Source organism: Anoplolepis gracilipes, chromosome 7, assembly GCF_047496725.1.
Source record: "Anoplolepis gracilipes chromosome 7, ASM4749672v1, whole genome shotgun sequence".
In the NCBI taxonomy this organism is placed as follows: domain Eukaryota; kingdom Metazoa; phylum Arthropoda; class Insecta; order Hymenoptera; family Formicidae; genus Anoplolepis; species Anoplolepis gracilipes.
Genome location: NC_132976.1, coordinates 12,398,858 through 12,424,158, shown reverse-complemented (window position 1 = coordinate 12,424,158; position 25,301 = coordinate 12,398,858). Strand labels below are relative to the sequence as shown.

General features: G+C 33.6%; 3 protein-coding genes across 7 annotated transcripts; 1 reads left to right on the top strand and 2 right to left on the bottom strand.

The window, feature by feature from the left end:
- Positions 1-298: 298 nt before the first annotated feature.
- On the top strand, positions 299-21,034 carry LOC140668159 (odorant receptor 63a-like). Of its 2 annotated transcripts, XM_072896864.1 has the most exons (10): positions 299-708; positions 848-967; positions 1,926-2,043; positions 2,273-2,537; positions 2,619-2,759; positions 2,840-2,930; positions 3,142-3,278; positions 3,644-3,776; positions 3,854-4,036; positions 20,981-21,034. In XM_072896864.1, exons 1-9 carry the CDS (start codon positions 565-567, stop codon positions 3,905-3,907), a joined length of 1,203 nt encoding a protein of 400 aa, XP_072752965.1. In that variant the 5' UTR covers positions 299-564; the 3' UTR covers positions 3,908-4,036; positions 20,981-21,034. The 2 variants fall into 2 exon arrangements, with proteins under 2 accessions (XP_072752965.1, XP_072752966.1); XM_072896865.1 differs by lacking the exon at positions 848-967.
- Positions 4,836-13,945, bottom strand: LOC140668156 (uncharacterized). Of its 2 annotated transcripts, none has more exons than XM_072896857.1 (6): positions 13,651-13,945; positions 8,236-8,458; positions 7,905-8,053; positions 5,588-7,796; positions 5,295-5,442; positions 4,836-5,114 (listed from the first exon to the last, which is right to left on the bottom strand). In XM_072896857.1, the coding sequence occupies exons 2-6, from the start codon at positions 8,444-8,446 to the stop codon at positions 5,051-5,053; spliced, it is 2,781 nt and encodes a 926-aa protein (XP_072752958.1). In that variant the 5' UTR covers positions 8,447-8,458; positions 13,651-13,945; the 3' UTR covers positions 4,836-5,050. The 2 variants fall into 2 exon arrangements, with proteins under 2 accessions (XP_072752958.1, XP_072752960.1); XM_072896859.1 differs by having other exon boundaries at positions 5,067-5,114; positions 5,238-5,442; positions 13,651-13,944.
- On the bottom strand, positions 19,896-24,178 carry LOC140668161 (uncharacterized). 3 transcript variants are annotated; one of them, XM_072896870.1, is made up of 6 exons: positions 23,428-24,178; positions 22,572-23,069; positions 21,431-21,570; positions 21,226-21,349; positions 20,974-21,015; positions 19,896-20,783 (listed from the first exon to the last, which is right to left on the bottom strand). In XM_072896870.1, the coding sequence occupies exons 1-5, from the start codon at positions 23,648-23,650 to the stop codon at positions 21,005-21,007; spliced, it is 996 nt and encodes a 331-aa protein (XP_072752971.1). In that variant the 5' UTR covers positions 23,651-24,178; the 3' UTR covers positions 19,896-20,783; positions 20,974-21,004. The 3 variants fall into 3 exon arrangements, with proteins under 3 accessions (XP_072752971.1, XP_072752970.1, XP_072752969.1); XM_072896869.1 differs by having other exon boundaries at positions 19,896-21,015; positions 23,428-23,663; positions 23,856-24,178; XM_072896868.1 differs by having other exon boundaries at positions 19,896-21,015.
- Positions 24,179-25,301: the final 1,123 nt, after the last annotated feature.

The following is a 25,301-nucleotide window of genomic DNA, read 5'->3' as shown; positions in this document are numbered from 1 at the left end:
GTTAAATCTTAGACCGTCAAGAGATTTTTGTTCAAAAGGAATACCTTTTTTCCTGTTGTGCGCCAGTCATGCTAAAACCGGCACTGTATAACAGCATTCGTAAGGATAATTTCAAAATATGTATTTTACGAATACGCCTACAAATAAAGACTATCAAATATAGATAAGAATAGATAAGTAGATAGATATATTACCTCTCTTCGCGAGCAAGAATAAATTATATATGTACACGACAAACATTCGACCGTACTTGCATTTATCAGTAGTAAACAGGAAAAAGTGTAACAGACTAGAAAAGAAATTCGTTAATAAATTCATGATCAAACAAGCTGCTCTTGTTAGTCTCGTGCAGCTAACGGTGTTACATCACAATGACGTGACAAATGTCATTCCAAAAAGTAAGAAATTTCATTTTAGAAACAGGCGAACGATATATTCGACAACCCGTAATTTTACAATGATTCCGACATCTCTATAATTTTACGATTCTTCAGTCATGCAAAAATCGATTGGCGCCCGCACGCGATACTTTGTCATTTCTATCGTAACAAGCAAAAGCGAATCATGCTGGAGAATATACTTCGAGAATACAATATCAATAGAATATTTTTGTCGTGCCTAGGTCTATGGCCATTTCAACATAAGGTAGCAAAACATTCATTGCCATGGTTATGTTGTGCAATTGAGTTAAGTTACTTGCCGTTCGAGGTAATGTGATTGATACATTTGAATTTTTTAATGTCGATTAGATTTTTAAAAGCTTCTATTCACATATGCGAAATTTATTATTATTTTTCACTATATTATATTAATTTTCTTTTCGGATTATAATATATTTGAACCGCAGATAATAACATTGTATATACACAGAAACAATAAACATCTACTTTTTGAAAGTCTGTATCAAATAGTTGTAACTATAGGTTTCACTGTAAAATTATTAAATCAATTTTTCAACCATGACAAGGTAAATATTATTCGAAACGTTAATGCACATTCATTTTATCTTTAACACGTTCGCGACGATAACAAAATAATAAGTATAGATCATTTGAGCGATAAGGAGGATCACATGACAAAAGATAACAAATTGAAATAGGGTAAACTCGGGTAAGATGGCCATAGTTTTTAAAATGCAAAAAATGTACTTTTATTTTTGTTATATTTTAATGTTTGTCATATTATCTTCACTAAAGCTTAAATGACGTAATATTATCGAAATTAAAAGGAAAATATTTATAGGTCGAAAATAAAAATTATAGGTCATATAACAATTTACAATATCATATGTAATTTACAATGTTAAACGTCGATTATGATAGCTTAACTGTAATTTATTCGATCTTATAACAGTTTTTAGTGGACGCATGAAAAATTTTGCAAGTAGTCAAAAGTAAAAATATTATATAAGATTCACAATATCGTTATTTCGAATAATGTATGCACATAAACTACCGTAAATATCGATTATCTTTGATAATGACTAAAAAAAGGCACTATGTAGCGATTATTGAAAAAATTACAGCCTATGGCCATCTTTTCCGTATGACCATCACACCCTAGTTTACCTTATCTTTATTTTTAATCCCGCGATTTTTTTTTGTCGCTTCCGATCAGTTTTAGCATCTCATGAAAATCTTCCTTTATATACTCTTCCTTTATATAATCTTTTTTTATACAGTCGTCGAATTTATTAAAAATTACATCCTAACATTAGCGTTTATCATTGGTCACTAAAGGCGGTTGTAGCAGAAGACCAAGCATGTATTACCGATGATGTATAACGTCGCGAATATGTTAAGTTCACAGATAAGTTAAATTTTATTTAATTAAAATCGACTTATTTCTCTTTCTCTATTATTATTATTATTATAACAATTATACACATATAAAATTGTTTTTGCATCTCTATCTTGTGATTATAGTTTCAGCGTTTATACGAAACTATGGAAAATCATTGGAATATATTTACGAATGATTTTGAAGTTCGAATTATGAAAAATTATTCGAATATATCACAGAAATTTGCAAAATCTTACGCCAGTGAGTAATACGTTACATTTTGTAATTTGTTTAAATCAAATCTGTCATTGTGTGTCCTATCTAATTCTCACGTTTGTATCAAAGGAAATTCTTTCCCATGTATTAAGTAAATAAATAATAAAATTATAAAAGAAGAAATTATGTGTAATAATAATCACTTTACGTACACTTTATGTATAAAAATATTATGAAAAAAACAATGTATAAAATTGTGTGATAAATTTTGCAGTATCGATATTCGTTATGATGTCAATATTTATCACAGTACCTTCGCTAGCACCGATGCTTCTCGATATCGTGCTACCTCTTAATGAATCGCGCCCGCGACAATTTGCAATATATGCCGAATTTGGAATAGATAAAAATAAATACTTTGGAGCAATATTTTTATATACCACTATTATAATCATGGTGGGTATGGGTATCATAGTGTCCGTTGATACTATGCAAGTTGCGTGCGCCGCGCATGCCTGTAGTTTATTCCAAGTTATCGGGTAAGTACGTTAAAGATGCAGATTAAAAAAAATTGTTCGAAATACATCCTTTTGCGAAATATCGCGAGAATTATATTGCAGTCAACAAATTGAAGACGTATCGAATGCGCATAAAGTCGACGACATTGGATATCGCGCGAATTCGGAGTATGAATTGTGCGAAGAGAAAATAATATATCGAAAATACATTTTATGTTTGAAGAAACATCAACTTGCTTTAGAGTAAGCGCGAGTTTTCTTTTCATTTTTATCGTTCGATCTTTCAATTAATCTTATAATTATCTATCAATGTTATTTTGTAGGTATGTCAATATATTAAACGACTCGTATAAAATTGTGGGAATTACCTTCTTATTTTTTATTGGCGCGGTTTTCAGTCTGATTGGAATTCGCGTGAGTGTTAAGTAATAACACCGACGAGATACTATTCTCGTCGATGGTAATAATTATTCATACGTATTATAGAACATTTTTTTAAATGACCAGCTTTCCCTTTAATCGACATCATTATACACATTATTACGTAAAATTTTGGTGAAATTATAATTATATTTCAGATGGAATGTGGATATATATAACATGTTTGATATAATATATATTATAGATCGTCTACGTGTTAGACCAACTGGAAGAATTGATCAGATATTTATTTATAATCATTGGAGTATTGGTACAATTGCTAATCATATGTTATTCCGGCCAAAAATTAATGGACGAAAGTCAAAATATATTCCATCGAGTGTAATAATTTTATATTCTTACGTATATATTTACATTTATATTAAATTATCCCGAAATTCAGCTTATCAAAAATATTTCAAAAATTGCTTTATTTTGATCGTTCTAAATTCTATACTGCTTCGAAATTTGCAAATCAATTTTGAGTTTCTCTTACAATTAGAATAGAGTCGCAATAATTAAAAAAAAAATTTAGCTGTAAGAAATATCATCCAAATATACATAAAATATTTAAGATATTAAAAATTATAAATTCAACTTCGTGATTTAAGAAAGATTAATTTTTTGTAATATTTCCTAATTTGCATTAGATTGCGATTCTGAAAACCTTGTATAAAATATAATTTTAAAAAATATTTTTTTCCCAGATATGCAACAAAATGGTATAAATTCTCACCAAGATTAAAGTCATTGGTAATTATAACTCTTTACAGAAGTATCGTTCCATGCACATTGTCAGCAGGTAATGTTTTTCCGTTGTCGATGGCAGTCTTCGCCGCAGTAAGTACGACAATTTCTCTCTGCAAATATTATTTTATAATACAAGAAATGATTTGTACATTCCTGTTTGATTTAAGGTGGTGCGGGCAGGTGTATCTTATTTCACGGCATTCTTATCGTTCAAAGATTAATTAATTCTGAAACATAAATGCTTAGTGATTCCTTCATTTTCGAGGACTAATAAATTAAAAATTTAAATAATAAATAAAAATTTTAAAAATCACATATTGTATTTGATTAAAAGGGAGAAGCTGTAAAAGGTACATTTTTATATTTAATAACATTACATTTATTATTAAATATACAGTAATAATATCAGAGTCAATATACACTATAATCGATATCACAGCATTTTGCAGGTAGACATTCGTAATGTCAGTCTCTTAACATAACTTAATGAGAATTATTAATTAGTGTAGTAACGATACGCGAGCAATGACTTTTGTGTTCTTGGACAAAGCTAGTTATTTTTTTTTTTATTTAGTTTTCACGTAGTTCGATTTACACAATAATACGTTTTCGAATAAAAACATATGTTAAATCCCACGATGCTGTTAAGTCAAACCATATTCCAAGTTAGCATACCACATCTAACAGGACATGGTTATAAAGTTGCATAATAACATTATTACGCTAACTATTGTATTTTCTTAATTAACATCTTTATATAACGTTAGAGTATAACGTTTATTTTTTTATTCGTTAATAGATGTGAGTTTTTAAATTGCAAACAACATTTTAATAACAATACATAATTTTCTCTATTTTCTTCCTTTTTTTAAACACAAAACAAATTAACTAAATATGCAACATATATAAATGTTAATAAATGCAGACTCTCATCTATGAAATTTTATTTAGAAATTTCAAAATCAATATTATATATAACAAAAAATGTTCTTATTTATTTGTAAAAAAAAATCTGTTAGAAAAAGAAAGATTACAAAAATTATTCATTAGTGAACATAATTGATTACTATCACAATTATGATTTGGTTAAGGCCCACATTTATGTATACATATATATATATATATATATATATATATATATATACATATATTTTTGCATATAAAGTAACATTGGAAATATTTATTAAGATGTTAATCAAGATGTAAATTATTTTGAATTCAAAATATCAATAGTATAATTTTTTTTAAATATAAATTATTAATTTAATAGATCCTAGGAAAAATCGTATTTGAAAACAAATTTCTCAAAATAATTTATACATGTTTATAGCAATGAAATTAATTCAACGGTAATGGCAATAGTTTCATTCGTCGGCAGACTTCGTTAATTTATTGAGGCAATCATAGGATTTTGATTGCGTGATGTATCTGTAACACAAAAAGATCTTTGTTAGATATCACATAATTATAATTAACGAAAATTGAAAGCAAAAAGCAATTGAAGATTGTCCAGTGGAATATGATTGTTAATAGAGCGAAGCAAAAACTAACCAGCGTATTAATAGTTAAATATCGCATTACTCTAAACTGCATAGTTTGTGAGACAACCGTTTATGCGTCGGGTCTCTTCGAGCGACGTGAAGTATCAAATTCCCTGCTTTGGCGTTCTTGAACATCTGCAATGCCTTGGCGTGCGTTAGTCCGTCTAACGAGGAGCCGTTAATGGCTAGAATTTCGTCTCCCGCTCTCAGAGTACCTTTAATAATATTACGGGCAAACAATTATACAATTACATCTTTCATCATACTCATATATTTTTATTCCCATTTTATTTGATCTTATATATTTTTAAGGTAAATCGCACAATAATGTCTCGATAAAAAAGAATAAAATAACGATACCTTCCTCCGCAGCTTGTCCATCGGGCATAATATCTTTCACGAAAATACCCATGCGCCCTTTATTACTGTCTACACCGCCGACGATGGAGAAGCCCAATTTTTTCGGCGCGCCCTTCGTAAATACGACCGTGAGCAGATCCATGGCTAAACTGCAGCCTCGTTGAACGGTGGGAGTTTCGGCGCTTCGTTTCCTTACTATCTGGAATTTCTTCATCCCCGTTATTTTCCGGATAGTGGTAGCCGTCTCGTCAGCGGCAAGAGATGCGTCGGCGTCCGTCGGAGATGACGCACGGAAAGCCGGCCGAAATTCGGTTCTCTGGCTCTTCGAGATCCACGAGTCAGGATCGCTTCGCGTTCGTGTCAAGTCGTCGCTCCAGGTGTCACCGATTTTCAACGGCTCCCTCGCTACCTGCAGCTCGACCGTGCCAACGCAGCTTCGCAAGGCGTTTCGCGCCTCCGCCATCGACATACCCCGTATCCTACGTCCGCAGACTCGGACGATTTCATCGTCGATACGAAATTGCCTCGATCTAGCCGCTTCACCGTCCGGATCCATCTTGGCGATCACGTAAAACGGCCTGGCCGCTTCGTGTCGCTCTACGGAAATACCAAGACCCGCCGTATGGTTCACCGTGAGCTTTATCGTTCTCAATTCGCGTCGTACTAAGGTTTTGTTGATAACCTTGGAAACTGGAAGAACGGACTGGCAAGCTTTCACCGTCAATACTCTCTTCGCCGCGTTTCTCGTCACGTCCGTTGTATCGAGTTCCAGAGTGGAACGAGATCTCTTTGGGCTATAATATCGTAGCGGGTTAGTCTCGGATAAGCAATAGACTTTGTTAGCCGGTGGACTGTCGTTACACGGAGGCGCGGCGTGCTCTAAAAGATGTAACACACTCGGACTAGAGCACTTGCGATTTTTATATTTCTTGTCCTTTAGTAAAAACGGAAATTTGATCGTCTGAGAATGATTTGTTGGCGTTACACAACGTTTTCTCTCACCGAAGTCGACTTTTATTTTGGCATCATCAATGCTACCTGTATCAGCATCAGAAATGTCGTATTGTGTCAACGTAACGTCGGGATTATTACTCTCCGTCACTTGAAGTTTCATTAAATCCTCGCCACACAGAGTGGAATTCGCGGAAGACGTTGCTTTCATTAGATCCTCGTGACATTGCGAAAAGAAATCAGCTTCCTTTTTAGAATAAGTTCTCGTTAAATCTGGTTGGCACTCTATAAAATCGGCGAAAGTATCATCGTCGCAGCTATCCGTATCGTCTTCCGACATTAAAATGGTAGTTTGCGTTGTAGTCGATTCATTGAAGGAAGCGTTGCTCGTCGCGGCATCGACGGCGATGGCGACGGCGACTTTCTCGACTGTGGAAGTGCATTTTTCTGATGAATCTGGCTCGATCGCTGCGTCTTTTTTTCGCGAGGCATCTCTACGGAACGGTAGCGACAAGCGGTGATAATCGTCGGACGTAAATGAGAAACTGCGTGGTTTTAACAACGAAGGCACTGCCGATTGTTCACTGTCTGGCGAATCCGCGCCAGCTCGCGTGCTATCTGAATCATAGCCACTTTCATCGCAACCTATGCGCAGATTGCTCAGTAGTTCTTCCAAACCAGTCAGCGCGGCGGATGGTCCTTGGCAAACATTTTCCTTAATTTCATTGACATTACTGGCAGCAGACTGATGATCAGGCATTCGCGTCGAAGTGCTCTTCGTTTCTTCCGTAGATGAACAATCGGAATTGGAAATTTGTTTCAAATTCGGACCAACGTTCTCCAGTGTTTCTCTCACGAATGCGTCGCCCCGTCGCGTCTTCAGTATCTCTTGATTCTTCAGTATGTAATCCAACACTCGTCGTTGCTCCTGAAGATCTTGAATACTACGACTAAGCTGTAACTTCTTTTGACGAAGGAACGATTCTCGATCGATTCCAGAATTCACTCGATCGAATTCGCGAACGTTGATATTATCAGAATAGGTACTACCTCGAAGCGGAATTTTCTTGATCGCTCCTTCGCTCAGAGTCTTCTCCATCGGGCAGTGTCTAATTTCGACAATGTCCTCCTCTTGTATCGTCGTGTTTTTTGCAGAATTCTTGGAGTTGAGAGAATGATCGCCGCTGGCTCTAAAGAAGTTTCTCAACGATTCCACCCTGGGAATTCTCTTTGGCCTCGGGAATTCGCTATTATTACCCTAAAAGTGTCGATTATTTAGAATAATTTTTTTACAACAAGAAACTTATTCGATCAACATCTTAGCTAAAGCTATCATGCCGCATATTAAGGTTCTATTGTATTTTACATTTTCTTTTCCGTTCGATGGTTCATCGTAACTTTTCCGATGCGGACTCCATCGTCGTCGCCGTCGCGATACCGAAAGTAGTTCGGAACTATCCGACCTCTTCATTTGATCCCATCTCCGACCCATCTTTCGTCCCCAAGTTGAAATTCCTTTCAAACACGAGCAAGGATGCAAGATTCGATTTTAAAATATTAACAAGATTAATTTTTACTACTATGCTATTACTGTTCATTATATAATAAAGTGATATACATTCATAAGGATAATGTGAAACGTGCACATCCACTGTTATAATATTATAAATATTACTTGTAATTTATCATCTTCCTACCTTTACGAGTCAGAATAGAGGAATCCATCGGTTCCTTTTGCATGTCGACATCTTCTTTATTTGGAAGAGTATCCAATCTGTCGTCTGTCTCCGATTTTTTCTCCAGTGTCTCAGCATTATTTTCGACACTGGTGGCAATATCTTGGGAGATAGGTACAGCCGAAACAAGCTGTGGGCTCGTATCGGCTGTATAACGTTTGAAAAGTCGCATAGTTAAAGTGTGCTGCAAGTAAAATTATTTACTGATGTTAACATAAATTTTAGTAAAATCGGGAACCGTATTCAGTCAGGTGAAAGTGTCAATAGCGAATTGAGTAAATAACGTATTTTCAACAGACGCAAAAATTTTTCTGTTTTTTTCTTTTCTTTTTTTATTTAATTTATTGTAAATACTTGTAATGTTAAAAATTACATATTGAGTAAGAGAAATGTTTTTCAAATTGAAAAAAATCCTACGGTATCGGCTACGGTAAATTCTACGGAACACCCTGTACATAGAGTAAGAAAAGCAAAGAAAGAAGAGAAACATGGAAGGGAGACTTCGCGAGACAGCCTCGGACTTCCTTGAAAGGTTTGTCGTCGGATGACGTCAGCCCTCGTCCACGAAACGGTCGCCATCGCGTATGTATGTACATCTGTCGCACGCCCGTATGTCTGTTTCACGTTTTTGAATAAAAAGAAACAAAATGGACCGCGAGAAGACCATCGCAGGTAGGTAATCGGACAACGAACCCGCCTATACCTTCCCTTCCTTCTATTCCTTATTTTTACGCATCGCGTTGCACCGCGATTCTTCTCTCTCGCGCGATTTGTTTTATCAAATGTTATCTTTCACATCCTCGTTCTGCTCGACGAATAATAATTACTCTAACTATTAGCTATAACCGCATTTATTATTTTAATATTATTTTTAATATAATATATATTTTTTTATTAAAATAATATAAAAAAAATGTTTTAAATAGATAAGAATATTGATAATAACAACATTCAATTAACAAAATTTACAACGACAAATTCCAGCGAAAGAAAGAGAGCTATTATACATATATCCTATGGTTTAAGAGAAAATACATCTGCATAAACTGAGACTTAAACTGAGAGTATTGGTCAAGAGATATCTAGAAGAGAACAAGGTAACGGTTGATATCTTCGATGCAATCTAAGCGATTGCAAATTCGAGTGGAGAAAGCAAGAATCTATGTAGCTTTTCAATTAGAATAACAGGGACAAGTAAACTTTTTACACATATACTAGAAAAATGACTATGTCTAACTGTGTTCAATTGTAGAAATATTCGACTGAATTTCTGTTATTAAATTACATGAAAGAATATACACAATTATTTTTAGTTAAAATTTCGTTTTGTAATTTTCGCACAAGAGTAAAATAATGTTATATTATATATTTTCCATAATTTTATTACATATATATCTTCGTTGAAATTTTACACAGAACTTGTGAAATTGAGTTAATTGAAACTGTTAAATATATTTATGACGGTGCCAGAATCAAGTCCTAATTTGGAACTTGGGTTACGACATAGCTTCTTTATTTTTCGTTCAATTCGAGGTTATCAATACACAATTAATGTCCTTCGCTAAAAATTTAATTTTTGCTTCAACAACAAGACTGACAATATATTATAAAAATAAATATTTTTTTAAACTAGATTCTTTTTTTAATTTGAACAGTTTCACAATAGTAGCTTGAAAGTTACAATATTAATCGCTCGAATAATATTTATATAAAGACAGTTTTATACAAATATAAATAAACAAAAAAATGAAAAAGATACTAATATGCTCTTTGCAAGGTTCGCGTTAACCCTCGCGCTTTCACTACTAGACACACCTGACTCTTCACCAGCCATGGGAACCTGCCATACCTTTCGGAAAGCGCTATATACATGCGTGCCAGGAAGCAGATGTCCATTGTCCTTGCCAACAAGGGACAACAGCTACCCATCCCCTCATCATTTCATCGATTAGGCATATAGTTTCAGGTAATAACGAAAACCGCTGACGCGTGCGCGCTATAGTTTCTTCTACACAATCATCTGGCCCCAAAATTCAGGACCTCGATGGTTCTACTCGAAATTTTCGACTCCGAAAAATATAGGCGCGATTCCTTCGACGAAATCGGTGTCACGCATCGACGTGAAATACGGTAAATATCTCGGTCGTCCGCGCGACGATTTCTTTCTCTCCCTTTACTCTCCTCTTTAATTCCCTGCTATATCTTTTCCATATTTTTTTACTCTTCACCGAACGGCATCCCGTAGAAAGTAAAACTATCGGCCCGGAGGCTGCGTGTCCTCGAATGGCGTACAGTCCGGCACACATTCACTACACGAGTAACGCAGACAGATCATATTTTAAAGATTTCGTAAAATTGATAAAGAACTTGCGAGTTTATTGATAATTGACATAGAAAGTCTGTCTGCAAACTGTTTCGAATTACATTATTAGAAATAGATTCATTTAACCCTTTGAGTCACAGCGGGTTACCAGAGACCCACCTTTTCTTTCGTAGTTTTTTATTGTTTTAACTACTTTTTTATCAACAAATACCGGACTTTTTGTTTCTACAGAGTCTCTAGAACATCAATAAGTGTAAAAAAATATGAACAGTCATTAATTGTTAATTGCAAAAATACCATATATGAACAAACAGTCAAAATTAGTACTTTTTTTTTTACAAAAAAATGCATTTTCTACTAATCTATTATGACAATAAATACGGCAATTTTTTTATAATTTTAGTACACTCTAAAGTATTTTCAGAATTTTTTTAAAATTTTCCACCGTGTTGTTTTTGTTAAATCCTCCTTTTTTTTGATAAAAAATATATCAAAAACAATATTTACTATTCTAAATTAAAAGTAACAGTCGTATTCTTTTTTAAATTTTTTCTCTGAAGGTTTTTTTAGATCGTAGAATCTGAATCTAAAGGAAAAAAATTTAATATAGGGATCCAATATGGCGGAAGTAAAATTTCGTCTGCCATATTGGATCCGCCATCTTGAATTTTGAAAATCTGATAACAGATTCGTAATCAGCGACCCCAAAAACCCTTATATACCCTTATATTTTAGAAAATACTGACAATTAGAAAAATTCATGACTCAAAGAATTAAAGTTCATATATCTTTATAGCGACTGCATATTTCTATGTATATCTCTTTTTTTTTTTTTTACTTAAACTACAAGCAAGGGATAATTCGTACACAAACTTCCCCTCGTGAAATATAAAAATGATGAGGTTGGTATAAGAGTACGTAATGACGAATGTCGTTTGGAGGGTAAAATGTTTGCACCTGCGAGTCTTTGCGTTTTAGTAAAAAGTAAAAAGTTATTTAAAGACACTATTGTATATTTTTTTCTGAGAATAAAATTTTCTAAAATAATATCTTCATTATAAACGATGTTATAAAATATCGTGAATCACGTGAAATTTCTCTGTATGCATCGATCGCGCTCAAGAATTAAAACGTAAAGATTCTTAAAAAATACTTACAGTTATTAATATCACATTTCTCGGCTGTCTGTCAGTGTTAAAAGGGGCGTGTTTAATTTCACAGAATAAAGCCCGCGTACTGCATAACAGTAATGCATCTCGCGCATCGCTTATGATCTTATACCGTTATCTTGAAATAGGTGAGTTCGCGGTACATAGTGCATACATAGTGCATAGTGTGTATCTGCCAGTTTTAATCACGTTGTTTATATAATAATAATAATAACCGCCAACATGATCGAACAAAATAGGTTGCGCATGACTTACGACAATAAAGCTGGCTCGGATGGTGCAGTTATTTGCGAAATATTTTTAACTCTTACCGCAATTGAAATGTTATCACATTCGTGCACGTTACTTTATTCATGATGCGATACTCGTATCGATTTGGTTAATATTTATCGTCCGAACGTACAGTCAAAATCGCGATATGCAATACATGACGTGCAATGCGGTAATATGTAATGCGATTTATTCCATATATATACATATTCCTACAGATAAACATTTTAAATATAGTAGCTTCTTAATTACGGATAAGCTCCACGATAAAAGTCAATATTACTCAAGCGTATTAACTTAAATATATTAAGTTATATGCTATAAGGAAAAAAATACAATTTATATTGTCAATGACCTTAGAAATATTAGCCTCGGTAGATATTACGATATTAATGCGATTACATGGTCTTATCTATAAAGGATACGTGTATATATACATATATATATATATATATATATATATATATACAATAACATGTATCTTTAGATTTATACCTCGCGTGTCTAATCGTAGCAATCTAATATATTTTTTTCTAATGCCAACATGTTTTAAAGATATTCAACATTTATTTTCCTTTCTGTAAAATCGAATGCAGAAAATATTTGCTTTCGTTGAACTGGAAAATTAACAAAATATCACAAATAACAAATTATTCGAGATTAATTGACTTTTTTTGATTCGTTTTGATTTTAAACATTTTTTCGAAGTAATTAAATTCATTAAATTAAAATGTACAAGATTAAAATTTAAGATAATTATAATAACCTTCAGGAGAGATGTTCCGTTATACGAAATAAGAATTGAGATGTTCAAGTTTTTTATATCCTTTAGCTTTTTGAATAAAATTTTTTTCTAGATATACGCAAACCATTGAATCAATATCAATCATATCAAAATTAAAATGGCAGAATTATTCCACAAAAATTCTTTTAAAATGCCGTTTACTTAAGACAGAACATCTGTTATTTTAATATATTGTATTATTAATTTTATATATAGTATTATAATATGTTATTAATTTTAACTTAATTGTTTAACAATGATAAATAGTGACAGGTATTTTGATAAGTAGAATCTAATTTAACTTTTATGTAATTGAACTAATATTTTTATTACAGCTAGTATCCTTGTATTTCTAGAGACAGATGAATTTAATATTATGTTTTTATGAATAATAGAAATCTCTGATCTCTGATGAAAAGTTTCTAATAATACTGAAAATATATGATTTATAATATTACTCAAGGTAACGCATTGGAATTCAATTTCACATTGATTGTGTACAAACGTTTGTTTACGTCAATGTCCTCTGTTCGAAATATGTGTTGATATCCAACAATTAAGTACAACGGAATGTAAAACAGTGAAAACTAAGGAACAGACGAAGCATTCAATATTATACAGTTGTTTTGTCAATAAATAATTAACTTTTCTAATTATCATGTAATTGTGCAAAAAACACACACACACACAAAATAGATTTTTCATATTATCAACTATCGATTTAAATTTATCACAAAACGCGATATCGGGCAGCAGCGTATGGGATTATTAATGACAAACGGAATGGAGGATAAGATAAGTAACCGCACACACCGTGACCGAAAACTTACCTTCGATCAAAGAACGTTATTGCTCGTCGACAGCGCGAACATAGTGTTGCGGTTGAAGCGATACGTCATCGGTGAGTCCGATTTAATTCTCGATTATACCACGCGCCCGTGAATGCGGAAACGCACTGATAAACAATACGGTCGCCGACACAACTCTACACGGCCGTTCGTTTCGGAGCGAATCCGAGGCGAGGAAGGACGATACCGATATCTGCCACCGATCGACGAGAGGGAAGAAGTCCCGCTCGCTCGACCTGTTCGCCGGCAAGACTTGCTCGAAACTGCCGGCATCACAGTCCGATTACGCGTGGCGCTACCTGCACAGGAACACAATGCCTTTTGCCCCTCCTACTTTTTATTCGCCCCCATATTTTTTCTTTTGACAATTATATCGATAATACTTTCTGTTAACCACTTGAGTCACGAATTTTTCTAATTGTCAATATTTTATAAAATTTGGTATATAAGGGTTTTTGGGATCGCTGATTACGAATCCGTTGTCAGATTTCCAAAATTCAAGATGGCGGATCCAATATGACAGACGAAATTTTACTTCCGCCATATTGGATCCCTATATTAAATTTTGGAAATTAAATTTTTTTTCCTTTAGATTCAGATTTTGCGATCTAAAAAACCCTTCAGAGAAAAAATTTAAAACAGAATACAACTGTTACTTTCAATTTAGAACAGAAAATATTGTTTTTTATATATTTTTTTTAGCAAAAAAGAGGATTTAACAAAAACAACATGGTGGAAAATTCTAAAAAAATTCTGAAAAATACTTTAGAGTGTACTAAGATTATAAAAAATTGCCGTATTTATTGTCATAATAGATTAGTAGAAAATGCATTTTTTCGTAAAAAAAAGTACTAATTTTGACTGTTTGTTTATATATGATATTTTTGCAATTAACAATTAATGATTGTTCATATTTTTTTACACTTATTGATGTTCTAGAGACTCTGTAGAAACAAAAATCCAGTATTTGTTGATAAAAAACTAGTTAAAACAATAAAAAACTAACGAAAAAAAGGTGGCTCTCTGGGTGACCCGCTGTGATGCAAAAGGTTAATTCGCAATATAATATACCAACGCAATAATAGCTATTCTTTTTCTATTTCTCCTTTAATTTCCGTCAACTTATAGCTTATGTGATGGATTTTTTTTTTTTTTTTTTTTTTGTATAACAACTTTATAGGTACACATATATATTTCATGGAAATAAAAAAGAAAAGAAAAAGATTTTGTTTTCAACAAGTTTTTACAAAGCAACGAGGAGTATCATGCATTAAAAATGAATGAAATGCGGATGCAATAAAAAAGCGTTGAATGCTATTTTCAATAAAATTATCGTTCAACTTGAGCGCAAAGAAGTCGAGCAAGTGTGAGAAGAAGATGCGGGGAGAAACAGGTTCTATAGATTCATTCACATCTCTCGCCGAGGCCTTGAGCCGAGCAAAAAGCGATTCCTACACCATAGACTCAGCTTGTAATTCAACATGGCTACTGGCGAAAATAAGTACAGAAGGGTATATAAATATAAACCATCGATATGAAAGATTTGCTCTTTTTGGCTACCGAGAAAAAAAAACCGGCTGTATACCTGAGAATCAAATATCCTGTATACTCGCGTTATTCGAAGACACTAATCTAAAACGCGGAGATATGCGTGGGTAACGCACGCAATAATATATCGGCGTGTAAAGAAACACTTCAACGTAGCCTACGCTTTCCTCACTTATCTCACATGTGATCAAACTGACGATAAATTAATACCAGAAGCACGGATAGAACCGTGTTACGATATGGAGCATTGATTTATGATATAACCAAAAAAGCACCGATCTCTTACGACATAATAAAATAGCTTAATGATGTCATAAAAAAGATCGAGAGTCTTCTTCGTTCTCGTTTTCGTTTCAAAGCGTGCGTCTGAACGCATTGAGTTTCCACACCGGAAAAGCGTATGCGTATAATCGGATCCTACGAGCGATACTCTCGAAACGCAATTAACAATAGTCCAGACAGGTCGTACAGGTCGTGGGCAACCTTCTTGAATAAATTCAAATCGATTGCAAAAAAAAGTTCACGCCGACGTCGACGCCGACTTATTTAGCAATCGGCGAATGATAGGCAGTGTAAAACCAGTATCTATAATAGCAGCCGTTTCCTCGCTGTAATATCCAGCCGCAATTATTACGTCCTGCAGTTACGTGCGTTTGTTGTTCTCATCGACTCACTCATAAAGCTAATTAAATGTATCGTCGTCGCGCTGTGCAATTAAGGAAATAATTAAAACGGACAACTTTGATCGTTCGTGATCATAAGGAATTTGTAAGAACTCTACAATTAACTTGAATAGATATTTCTATCTTAATAGTCGCGTTGCATCTTATCAGTACAAATTTGAGAAAATATACACCACTATTTGTATAAAAATATTTAATTATTAATATTATTATTAATATTAATTATTAATATTCAATTTAACGTTATCCATTTTTCATGCATTTTATTTTGATTTTTAAATTCAACTTAAAAAATGTATTTTTTTAAATTGTACATTTATGTATAAATTCAACTAAATAATATATTAAATGCTACATACACACACACACACACACACACACACACACACACACACACACACACACACACACACACACACACACACACACACACACACACACACACACACACACACACACACACACACACAACACCTTAAAGTTAATCAAAATTTTCATGTAAGAAAAATATTTATACTTGTATACTTTATTCAAATCGAGATGTATTTATTTGAATTAAAAGGAATTATGTTTCAAAATTACAAATAAAACGTATTACCGTTTAAAATCAATTACCGGTCGTTTCATCAATGTTTCCCGAGTGCTCGACCAAACGATTACTTCGAGGAATATAATTGTAACGGACTTTTGTTAACCCTTGACTGTGGGCTGTCCCCAACGAACTTCCATTCGCTCTCTCGATGATGCTAGTCATTTTACGGATCAGTGACTTCTCGAATTATTCAAGCGACGACGATGGTCTCAATGTAAATAATCGATTAACCGTTTGATGTTCGCTAGACAAGTTCCGCCTTATTCAAAACAGTTATACAAATGTAAACGTTTTTGTATAAAGTTATGCAGATAGAGATGCACCGAGAATGCAAAGGTATAATAAAGCCTTGACTTTTCTGTACTTGTCTATTTTTCTATTTCGTATATTTCATCGATCTAATATTTCGTTGAATGCCTCGAATATTAGACTTTTTTTTCAGTGCAGGAAGTCAATGTACGCGCGTGCCCGAGTTAATTGGCAGCTTTATTTGATGGCACGTGCCTTTGAGGGATGTCTTCGAGGAATACCTTCAGGCATCCCTCGTAGTCTTACAGAAAAATAGATTCACGTACCGTGAAAAATATATGTTCTCGACGGGGGAGAAAAGCAGTACCGTGTTGTTAGTGCAATATCGTTCCAACCCTTTTACGCAAAGTACACACGGAGAATGGATGGAAAGTTATAAAAAAAATTAGATTGTATAGAATATGAAAACTCTTGACGGCTTAGGGCGCATGACATTTTGATACACTATAACCGACGCGACGGTGTTAGCAGTCTGGTATATACGCATGCGGATGTCTAAGCGTCGATCTCTCGCTCTAATGATTCCACCTGGGTTCGGATATATGTATCCATGGGTGGTCTTCGTCATGCGCTTGAGAAGTTACGCCAGGTGTAGATTGAAGGAAGGAAGAAATCGAGTTCACCCTACTCGATAGCAATATTCTTATTTTTTTAAATGAATTTTTTTACAATCCATATTTTTTCAAACACAAGAAAATTAGAAACGTCTCTCGAACCTTGAAGTTTTCTCAAGGCTGTAAAAATATTTTTTTCATGCGATCGAAATTGCTAATTTTTTTTTTCAGATGCAAGAAAATTAAGGATGTTTAGCACCTACAATCGGAACAAAAAGTAGTCGAAATTGACGAATATATACTTTTCTCATATATCTTAGTATATGATTATTATAAAGATTGCATAAAATCTTATTATTTATTCATAGCTAGAGTGTAGAAATGTATTTTCTAACTTCTGTTGCTTTTTTTCGGAGAATTTTCGTGTTTCTTAAATTATAATGAGAAACTTTTATCATTGACGGTACCTCGATTTCAACATTACAGCACAAAATTTGAATTATAAAAATAAAAAAATTTACTCGTACAGAGTAATTTAAAATGTCAGAATAAAAATTATAATAGTGAATAATGACAAAATATAGAAGATTTTTAACTATTTCTTTGATAATTTTAATAATTTGTCATTTCTCCGAGAAAAAATGTGGCAACATGGCAATTTTTCATAAGTTGGTCAAATTACAAATTGACATATGAGGCCTAGTCGCTTCTCGCTTACACGTTTCTATATAGAGGCTTCTTCAGATGAAAAGATTGGTTATTTAAAATGTCAACAGAAGGTTCAGCTGAATGCTATGTTGCCACGTTTTCATAATAAATAATATGTCATCTCGGATAATAGGACAAAATTGAGAAAATTATATTCAATATCTTTTGAACTAGTCAGTACTTGACCAAAATTATGTGATCAAATATTTCCTCTATATTTAAACTATATTTTTGCAAATTTTCAATAAATTCCTATTATTATTTCTATCTATTTTAGCTCTTAAATCACGATCACAGGTTTTTTATAAGATAGAAAATCTGTAATCGTATCAATTTAACGGCTAAAAAGGACAGAAATAATTATATTTATACTTATTTATATAAATAATTATATTTATAATTATATTAATACTTTTACTTACAATTAGATACACAAAATAATTATACTTATAATAATATCGACGGGTAAATTCATTACAAATTAAAATCCTTATAACTTTTGATTGCTTCAGTGAATCAACTTCAGGTTTTTTTATAAGTCTCTGAACATGTATCAAAACAATCTGTGCAAATTTTATTAAATTCCTATATTTTTAAAAATAGGTATTAAACATCCTTAAAGATATTTCTCTTCAAAGTTGTATAAAAATATTTTGAAAGAATTAAAACGGAATCGAATGATTGGTGAATACACGGGCAGGAGAGTGGGCAGAAATGGCAGGAACAATCCTCTGCATTCGCAGTAAATTTGATTGTTCGGAGGCAAGACGGCCCACGCTGTCCGGTCCGTGAGCTTGCCACGGGAAAACGTTGCATTCTTATCGTTCGAGAAACTAGCATATAGCATGTCTACAGGCGTCGTGTGTATGTGTATCGGCCAGTTGTCTCTTCTAACAATACAATAACGATGGAAGGCGTCGCTTGCGGGCAAATCTGCCTAGTACAGTTTCTCAGGTACCTACCTATCGGCGTGTAGTGGCGGTAAAATATTGCACTTACGAGAGCCTCGTGCGAAATGCTCTTTCGTAGGATATCACTTCCGGGTATCTTCGATCTGACGTTTCTAATGTCGATCTGCGCCCTTCGATGTTACATCATTCTATAATAAGTTGTATAATTATATATGTACCGTAAATATGAAATATTTTTAATCAATTTTATATATCTTCCCTTTCTTCCTCTCTTTTCTTCACAAAATGTATGCTACCTTTTATCTTTCGTTCTTAAAAATTTGGCTTTATAACAACAATAAATGTTTCTATTTTTGTATTTAATTCTTTATATTATAATTTTTCTTATATTAAAACATCCGGTGGTTTTACGCATCGGATGTAAAGAAACAGATATTTAACGCACGCTAAAACAGCATTAATTGACATTTCTATCCTTTTTCTCAAGTATATTGGCACAATTTTTATTTTCGCTGTTATCCGCGGAATTCGCGCAAATAACGCATTTAACTGTCTTAGAAAGGGATCCATCCACACCTCATAATTGAGAGAAAGATGAAGTAGGAGAAACAAGTTGCTATTCCCACGCTGTGCCTGCTTAGGATGCTACAAACACTTTCGCTCTTTAATCTCATCGGTGCATTGCGAAACGTAACAGGTTCATGATTGTATTTTTTGTTTCAGCAGCTCAAACATTCACACTGTAATCTCTTCTCAAAGTATAGGCAAATATGCAAATGCATGAAATGATCAAGTATATTTTCCTTTAATTCATCATGAATAAAACGGTGAAAAATTAAATTTAAACTTTACTTATTGTTAATTATTGTTTTATTTAGTTAATTAATCGTATTACTTGTATATTATATATAATGTGCTTTGCGCAAAATATTCTAACGAGAAAATTATGTCATTATTTTATAAAGAAATAGGAGAGAAAAAGAGAGAGAGAAATATTATATTTCGATTTTTTTCGTCCTTGTATCGCATTAATCGTCTCGAGAAACATTCTTTTCGACATTTTGGTTTTGTTCGACATAAATAAAGAACGTTACGTTAATTTTACTTAGCTTTCTCGTAAACGTTGTCATGTCACAGTCTTTCGTCACAGTGCACCTGAATATCGCGCCTCTCCAGCACCTGTTTCCATCATGACATCTGACGAAGTCTTCTCGCGCTCTCTTAGAGATTCAAGAACACATCGCTTGTCCACGTGACACGGTTGATGTCAACGACCAGACGGCTGTCAATGCGTTATGCCATAAATGGTATAATGCAAGACATAAGGCAATCCCGTTCGTGGTCTCAGTTCGAGACCACTCGTTCGCATATATACGTTACATACTAACGCTATTTATAGTCATACGTCGAAATGAATAGATTTATTTTTTTTAACTGTTTCATAATATCGACATAATTCTCCAATTTCATGCTTTATATTTTCACTAGGAATAGAAAATAATTTTATCTATTGAAATCTCTTTTCAAAGTAACACGCAAACGAATGTATAAAATAATCAAGTAACTATCTATACATACTTTAATTTATCATGGAAAAAACGAAAAAAAATTAATTTTAAATTAATTCTACAGACTATTCTCTTAATAATTTTGATGAAAATATCGATAAAGTTTTCTCGCACTGCGCCAGGAGATTGGCAACCGTACGTACGTAGTCGCTCACCAATAAATAGTCTCCTATATAATCTCTTGAAAGTTGAAACTTGACAATGTTGAATTTCCATAGTACACACGATTATTAAGACAAGGTCTTTGAAAAAAAAAAAAAAAAGGAACGTTGTATTTATTTCATAAGCTAATGTTGAGAAACTGATCATTACAGTGCGGAATGACTTGCGAAATCTAGACCTACATACTATGGTTAATTAAAGTATTTTTTTTTTATCAAGATATACGAATATAAAAGAAACGCAAACGATTAATAATGATATTTCAATTACATTGCAGCTGCTTTCAACGAATCCAACAAAGTTACGTGGAACCTAAAAGATAGAATAGTTTACTGCATTCGTAATACTGTATAGATAAATAATATAATAATATAATATATATGTAAAAAAATATAGTAAATATATTATTGAAGATATAGTACGAATAATAAGAGAATAGTTTGAAAATCAAAAACATCTGTTGATTTTGCACAAAAAAAGGAGTGTTTAAAATTCAGATTAATTATAATAACAGACTCTCACCCCCAACGCATTCTGGACTAACACAAGGCGGTTTAACGTTAGCAGCCGTGCCGGCGTAAGTTGTGTAACAACTTACATCGCATCTGTAGCGAAAGATGGGATTGCCGCATCCGGAGCAGTCAGGCTGCGTATTTAAAAAGATTACGATTGTATATTGTACTTTGATATACCGGAGGATATTTCAGATTCATCACGATACGTCTACCTGCGCTTCCTTAAGACCGCCTTGGATGCAGAGCCACTGATTTTGCGCGCATCCGCCTGCAGCTCCGAATCCTACACCGTACGTGATTTGTGGTACCAACGAAATTTGAGGTATTATAGGAAGCGATGGAAAGCGGGACGCTGTAAATTAAAGACCAGCCTAAATCGACGATCTTACCAGCGATTTATCCAAACGCATCCCAAGTAGCACATATTCGTTTCAAAAACGTTTCACAAATGTTTCTGCGAAACGTTTTAGAACCGGCTTTTGAAAACGTTTCTGATTGGTTAAAATGTTTAAATTTAAAAAACGTTAAGGGAAACATCATTTTCTAACAAAAAAGAAACGTTTAAGAAACTGTCAAAATACAGTTTTTTTCCTTTATTTGTGAAAAATTTGTTTATCCACAGGTTCAATAAAATAATGCATATATGGATATAATCCATCTATTTTCATCATGTTCTGAATCTCTCGTCGAGATTACATCAGAAGTCAAACTGACAAAAGACACATAATTTAAATTATACTTTTAGTACCTGTTCTTTTAGGCTTTATATACATGTTATGAAAACTTGAATACGAGTTATAGTTAAGTCTGCACACGCCACATAGCGACAAACAAAGGAACACGTATATTATAAAATAGATCTTTTTTGTCTTGTCGAAAAGATGATCAAAAATACATCTTTTCGTCGACTAAAATTAATTATGACTTTTAAAAGACATCTTTTAAAAAATGACTTTTTTTGTAGGTAGAAAAATATTCTTTTAGACATCTTTTAGCCTTGTCAGAAAGATAACTTAAAAAAGACATCTTTTCGTCTCGTCATCTTTTAATTTTCTGTGCTAAGACAATCTGGGGATCGTCTTAATAAGTACAGTCTTAATAATGTGTATATATATAATTTTGAATTAAAAAATTAATTTTTGTTCTATTTATAGAAACGTAAAAAATGCGTTTCTTAAACCATGATTTAAAAAATGTTTCTGTTGAAACGTTTCTTATTGGTGCTTAACGGTTAAAAAATATTGGATACGTTTAGAAAACATTTATAAAACGAACATGTGCTACCTGGAATCCTATCATCTTAAATCACATTTACAGGAATTAGATTTTATATAATAATTAATCTAGACTCACGACAGCAATCTCCTCGTTTACCCGTTATTCCACCGTTACCTCCATTACCGCCATTTTCATAATCACCTCCGGGCGTACCGGACATACCGGGTGTACCGGGCGTACCCGGAAAACCGGGAGTACCCGGAAAACCGGGTGTTCCGGGAGTACCGGGAGTACCGGGAGTACCGGGAGTACCGGACGTACCGGGCGTACCAGATGTACCGGGCTTGCCAGGCCTACCAGGAGTAAAAATCGTATCAGGTGCACCGTTTCTAGTGGCATTGCTAAAAGTATTAATAATATTATTGATATCGATGTTCGTTGTTATGTTGGTTGTCCTTAGTCCGTCATTGGCAGGACCACAATTTCCCGATACGCATTCCGTCTCATATTCCGTAATAATCTGATGTCTGTGCTTGGTTCTTTTCGTGCAGTAACTGCACTTCTTCTCGCAATCATCATGTTCCGAATGATGGTCGCATTTTTTTAGACACGTTTCCAAACAATGTGTGGGATCTGCGAAATTTTATCGCTTATCGTTGTTTACAGCCACAATATGTTTCATACGCGAAGAAAATAACATCATTTACATAGATAATTAAAGCGCAATTAATCATATAAGAATAGTGATCGTCGCGATATTTCTTGTATTTATCCGTTGCACAACAGGCACGTTAATGATCAACCATATTACGCAATTACATCTGTGTTACGTTGTAAGAGATCCAGTAATTTTAATTTAATACCATCGTCTATCTGTCTGAATGATCGTGTATAACAGATGTAGTTGCGTAATACGTTCGAACGAAGGCTTCTAAAGCAGACACGCAAATTCCTGTGTGTTTATTTCGATTGTTATAAAGATTGAATCTACCATTTTCCGAGAGCCCATCTCCGTGGCCGTTATGATGATGCCTCTTCGGCCTCATTAAACACTTGAGATATTTCTTGTAATCCGGATTCCGGCATTCGTCATGCACCTTCTGATCCTCGATGATGCCTTCTTGTTCGGTGACCCTAGTTTCGGGGTTTTCGTGCGATGCGTGCACGCTTAGAGCAGCGAGAAGATACACGACGAGCAAATGCGTCACTTCCATAGTGTCGAGATTTCTTAACAAAGTAATCGGGCGAGATGAGCGACGCAACCCTTTATACCTTAAGTCGGGGCGGCGGGGTTAATGACCACCGGAGAGTTTGCGCTGTCAAAGTCTTAGTTAGAGGCGTGTTTGCATCGCACGCATTCTCGTAAAGATACGTCGTCGCATGTATGGCTAATATATTAACGCGTAAATTGTTATCTACCTCCTGACAACGTTAGAGTGCAACGTCAAATTTGCACTGCTTATCGGCGTTCTCCGCTATGGAGCTTCTTCGAAACCCGCAATCGACCATGCGTTTGTATGCAGCGGGCTGTATTCACGGCGTAACGAAGGCAGAGGATGTAAAACGCCTACATATTTTGTCATAATGATTATTAATTAGCCTCTAAACGTCTTCAGATATAATAAAATTTAAGATATGATCGGAGATGATCGAATCACAATAGAACGTCTAACAATAAAAAGTTATCCCAGGTAGCACATGTCCGTTTTATAAACATTTTCTAAACGTATCCAATATTTTTTAACCGTCAAGCACCAATAAGAAACGGTTCAACAGAAACATTTTTTAAATCATGGTTTAAGAAACGCATTTTTTACGTTTCTATAAATAGAACAAAAATTAATTTTTTAATTCAAAATTATATATATACACATTATTAAGACTGTACTTATTAAGACGATCCCCAGATCGTCTTAGCACAGAAAATTAAAAGATGACGAGACGAAAAGATGTCTTTTTTAAGTTATCTTTCTGACAAGGCTAAAAGATGTCTAAAAGAATATTTTTCTACCTACAAAAAAAGTCATTTTTTAAAAGATGTCTTTAAAAAGTCATAATTAATTTTAGTCGACAAAAAGATGTCTTTTTGATCATCTTTTCGACAAGACAAAAAAGATCTATTTTATAATATACGTGTTCCTTTATTTGTCGCTACGTGGCGTGTTCAGATTTAACTATAACTCGTATTCAAGTTTTCATAACATGTATATAAAGCCTAAAAAAAACAAGTACTAAAAGTATAATTTAAATTATGTCTTTTTTGTCAGTTTGACTTCTGATGTAATCTCGACAAGGGATTCAGAACATGATGAAAATAGATGGATTATATCCATATATGTATTATTTTATTGAATCTGTGAATAAATAAATTTTTCACAAATAAAGGAAAAAAACCGTATTCTGACAGTTTCTTAAACGTTTTTTTTTTTTTTTTGTTAGAAAATGACGTTTTCCTTAACGTTTTTTTTTAATTTAAACATTTTAACCAATCAGAAACGTTTTCAAAAGACGGTTCTAAAACGTTTCGCAAAAACATTTGTGAAACGTTTTTGAAACAAATATGTCTACTTGGGTATGTAACATATGTGTATGAGGATATTTTATATCGATGATGCTTTAAGGATAAATCTTTTAATGCTTCCCGATATTTTTAGCATCTTGTCTCAAGTTTCTTACTTGCAGCTTTCTTCCTTGTAATGCACTTCGAGTGCTATCTCGTACTCGTTTGTTCCGCAAACACATTTATTCAAAAACGTGTCATTATCGCATCCTGTGTATGCGTACTACCGCGTGAATTTTTTTCTTATGCACGCTGGAAGAAATTACATTGCTTGAATATGAACAAGCCCCGTTGTTTGCAATAAA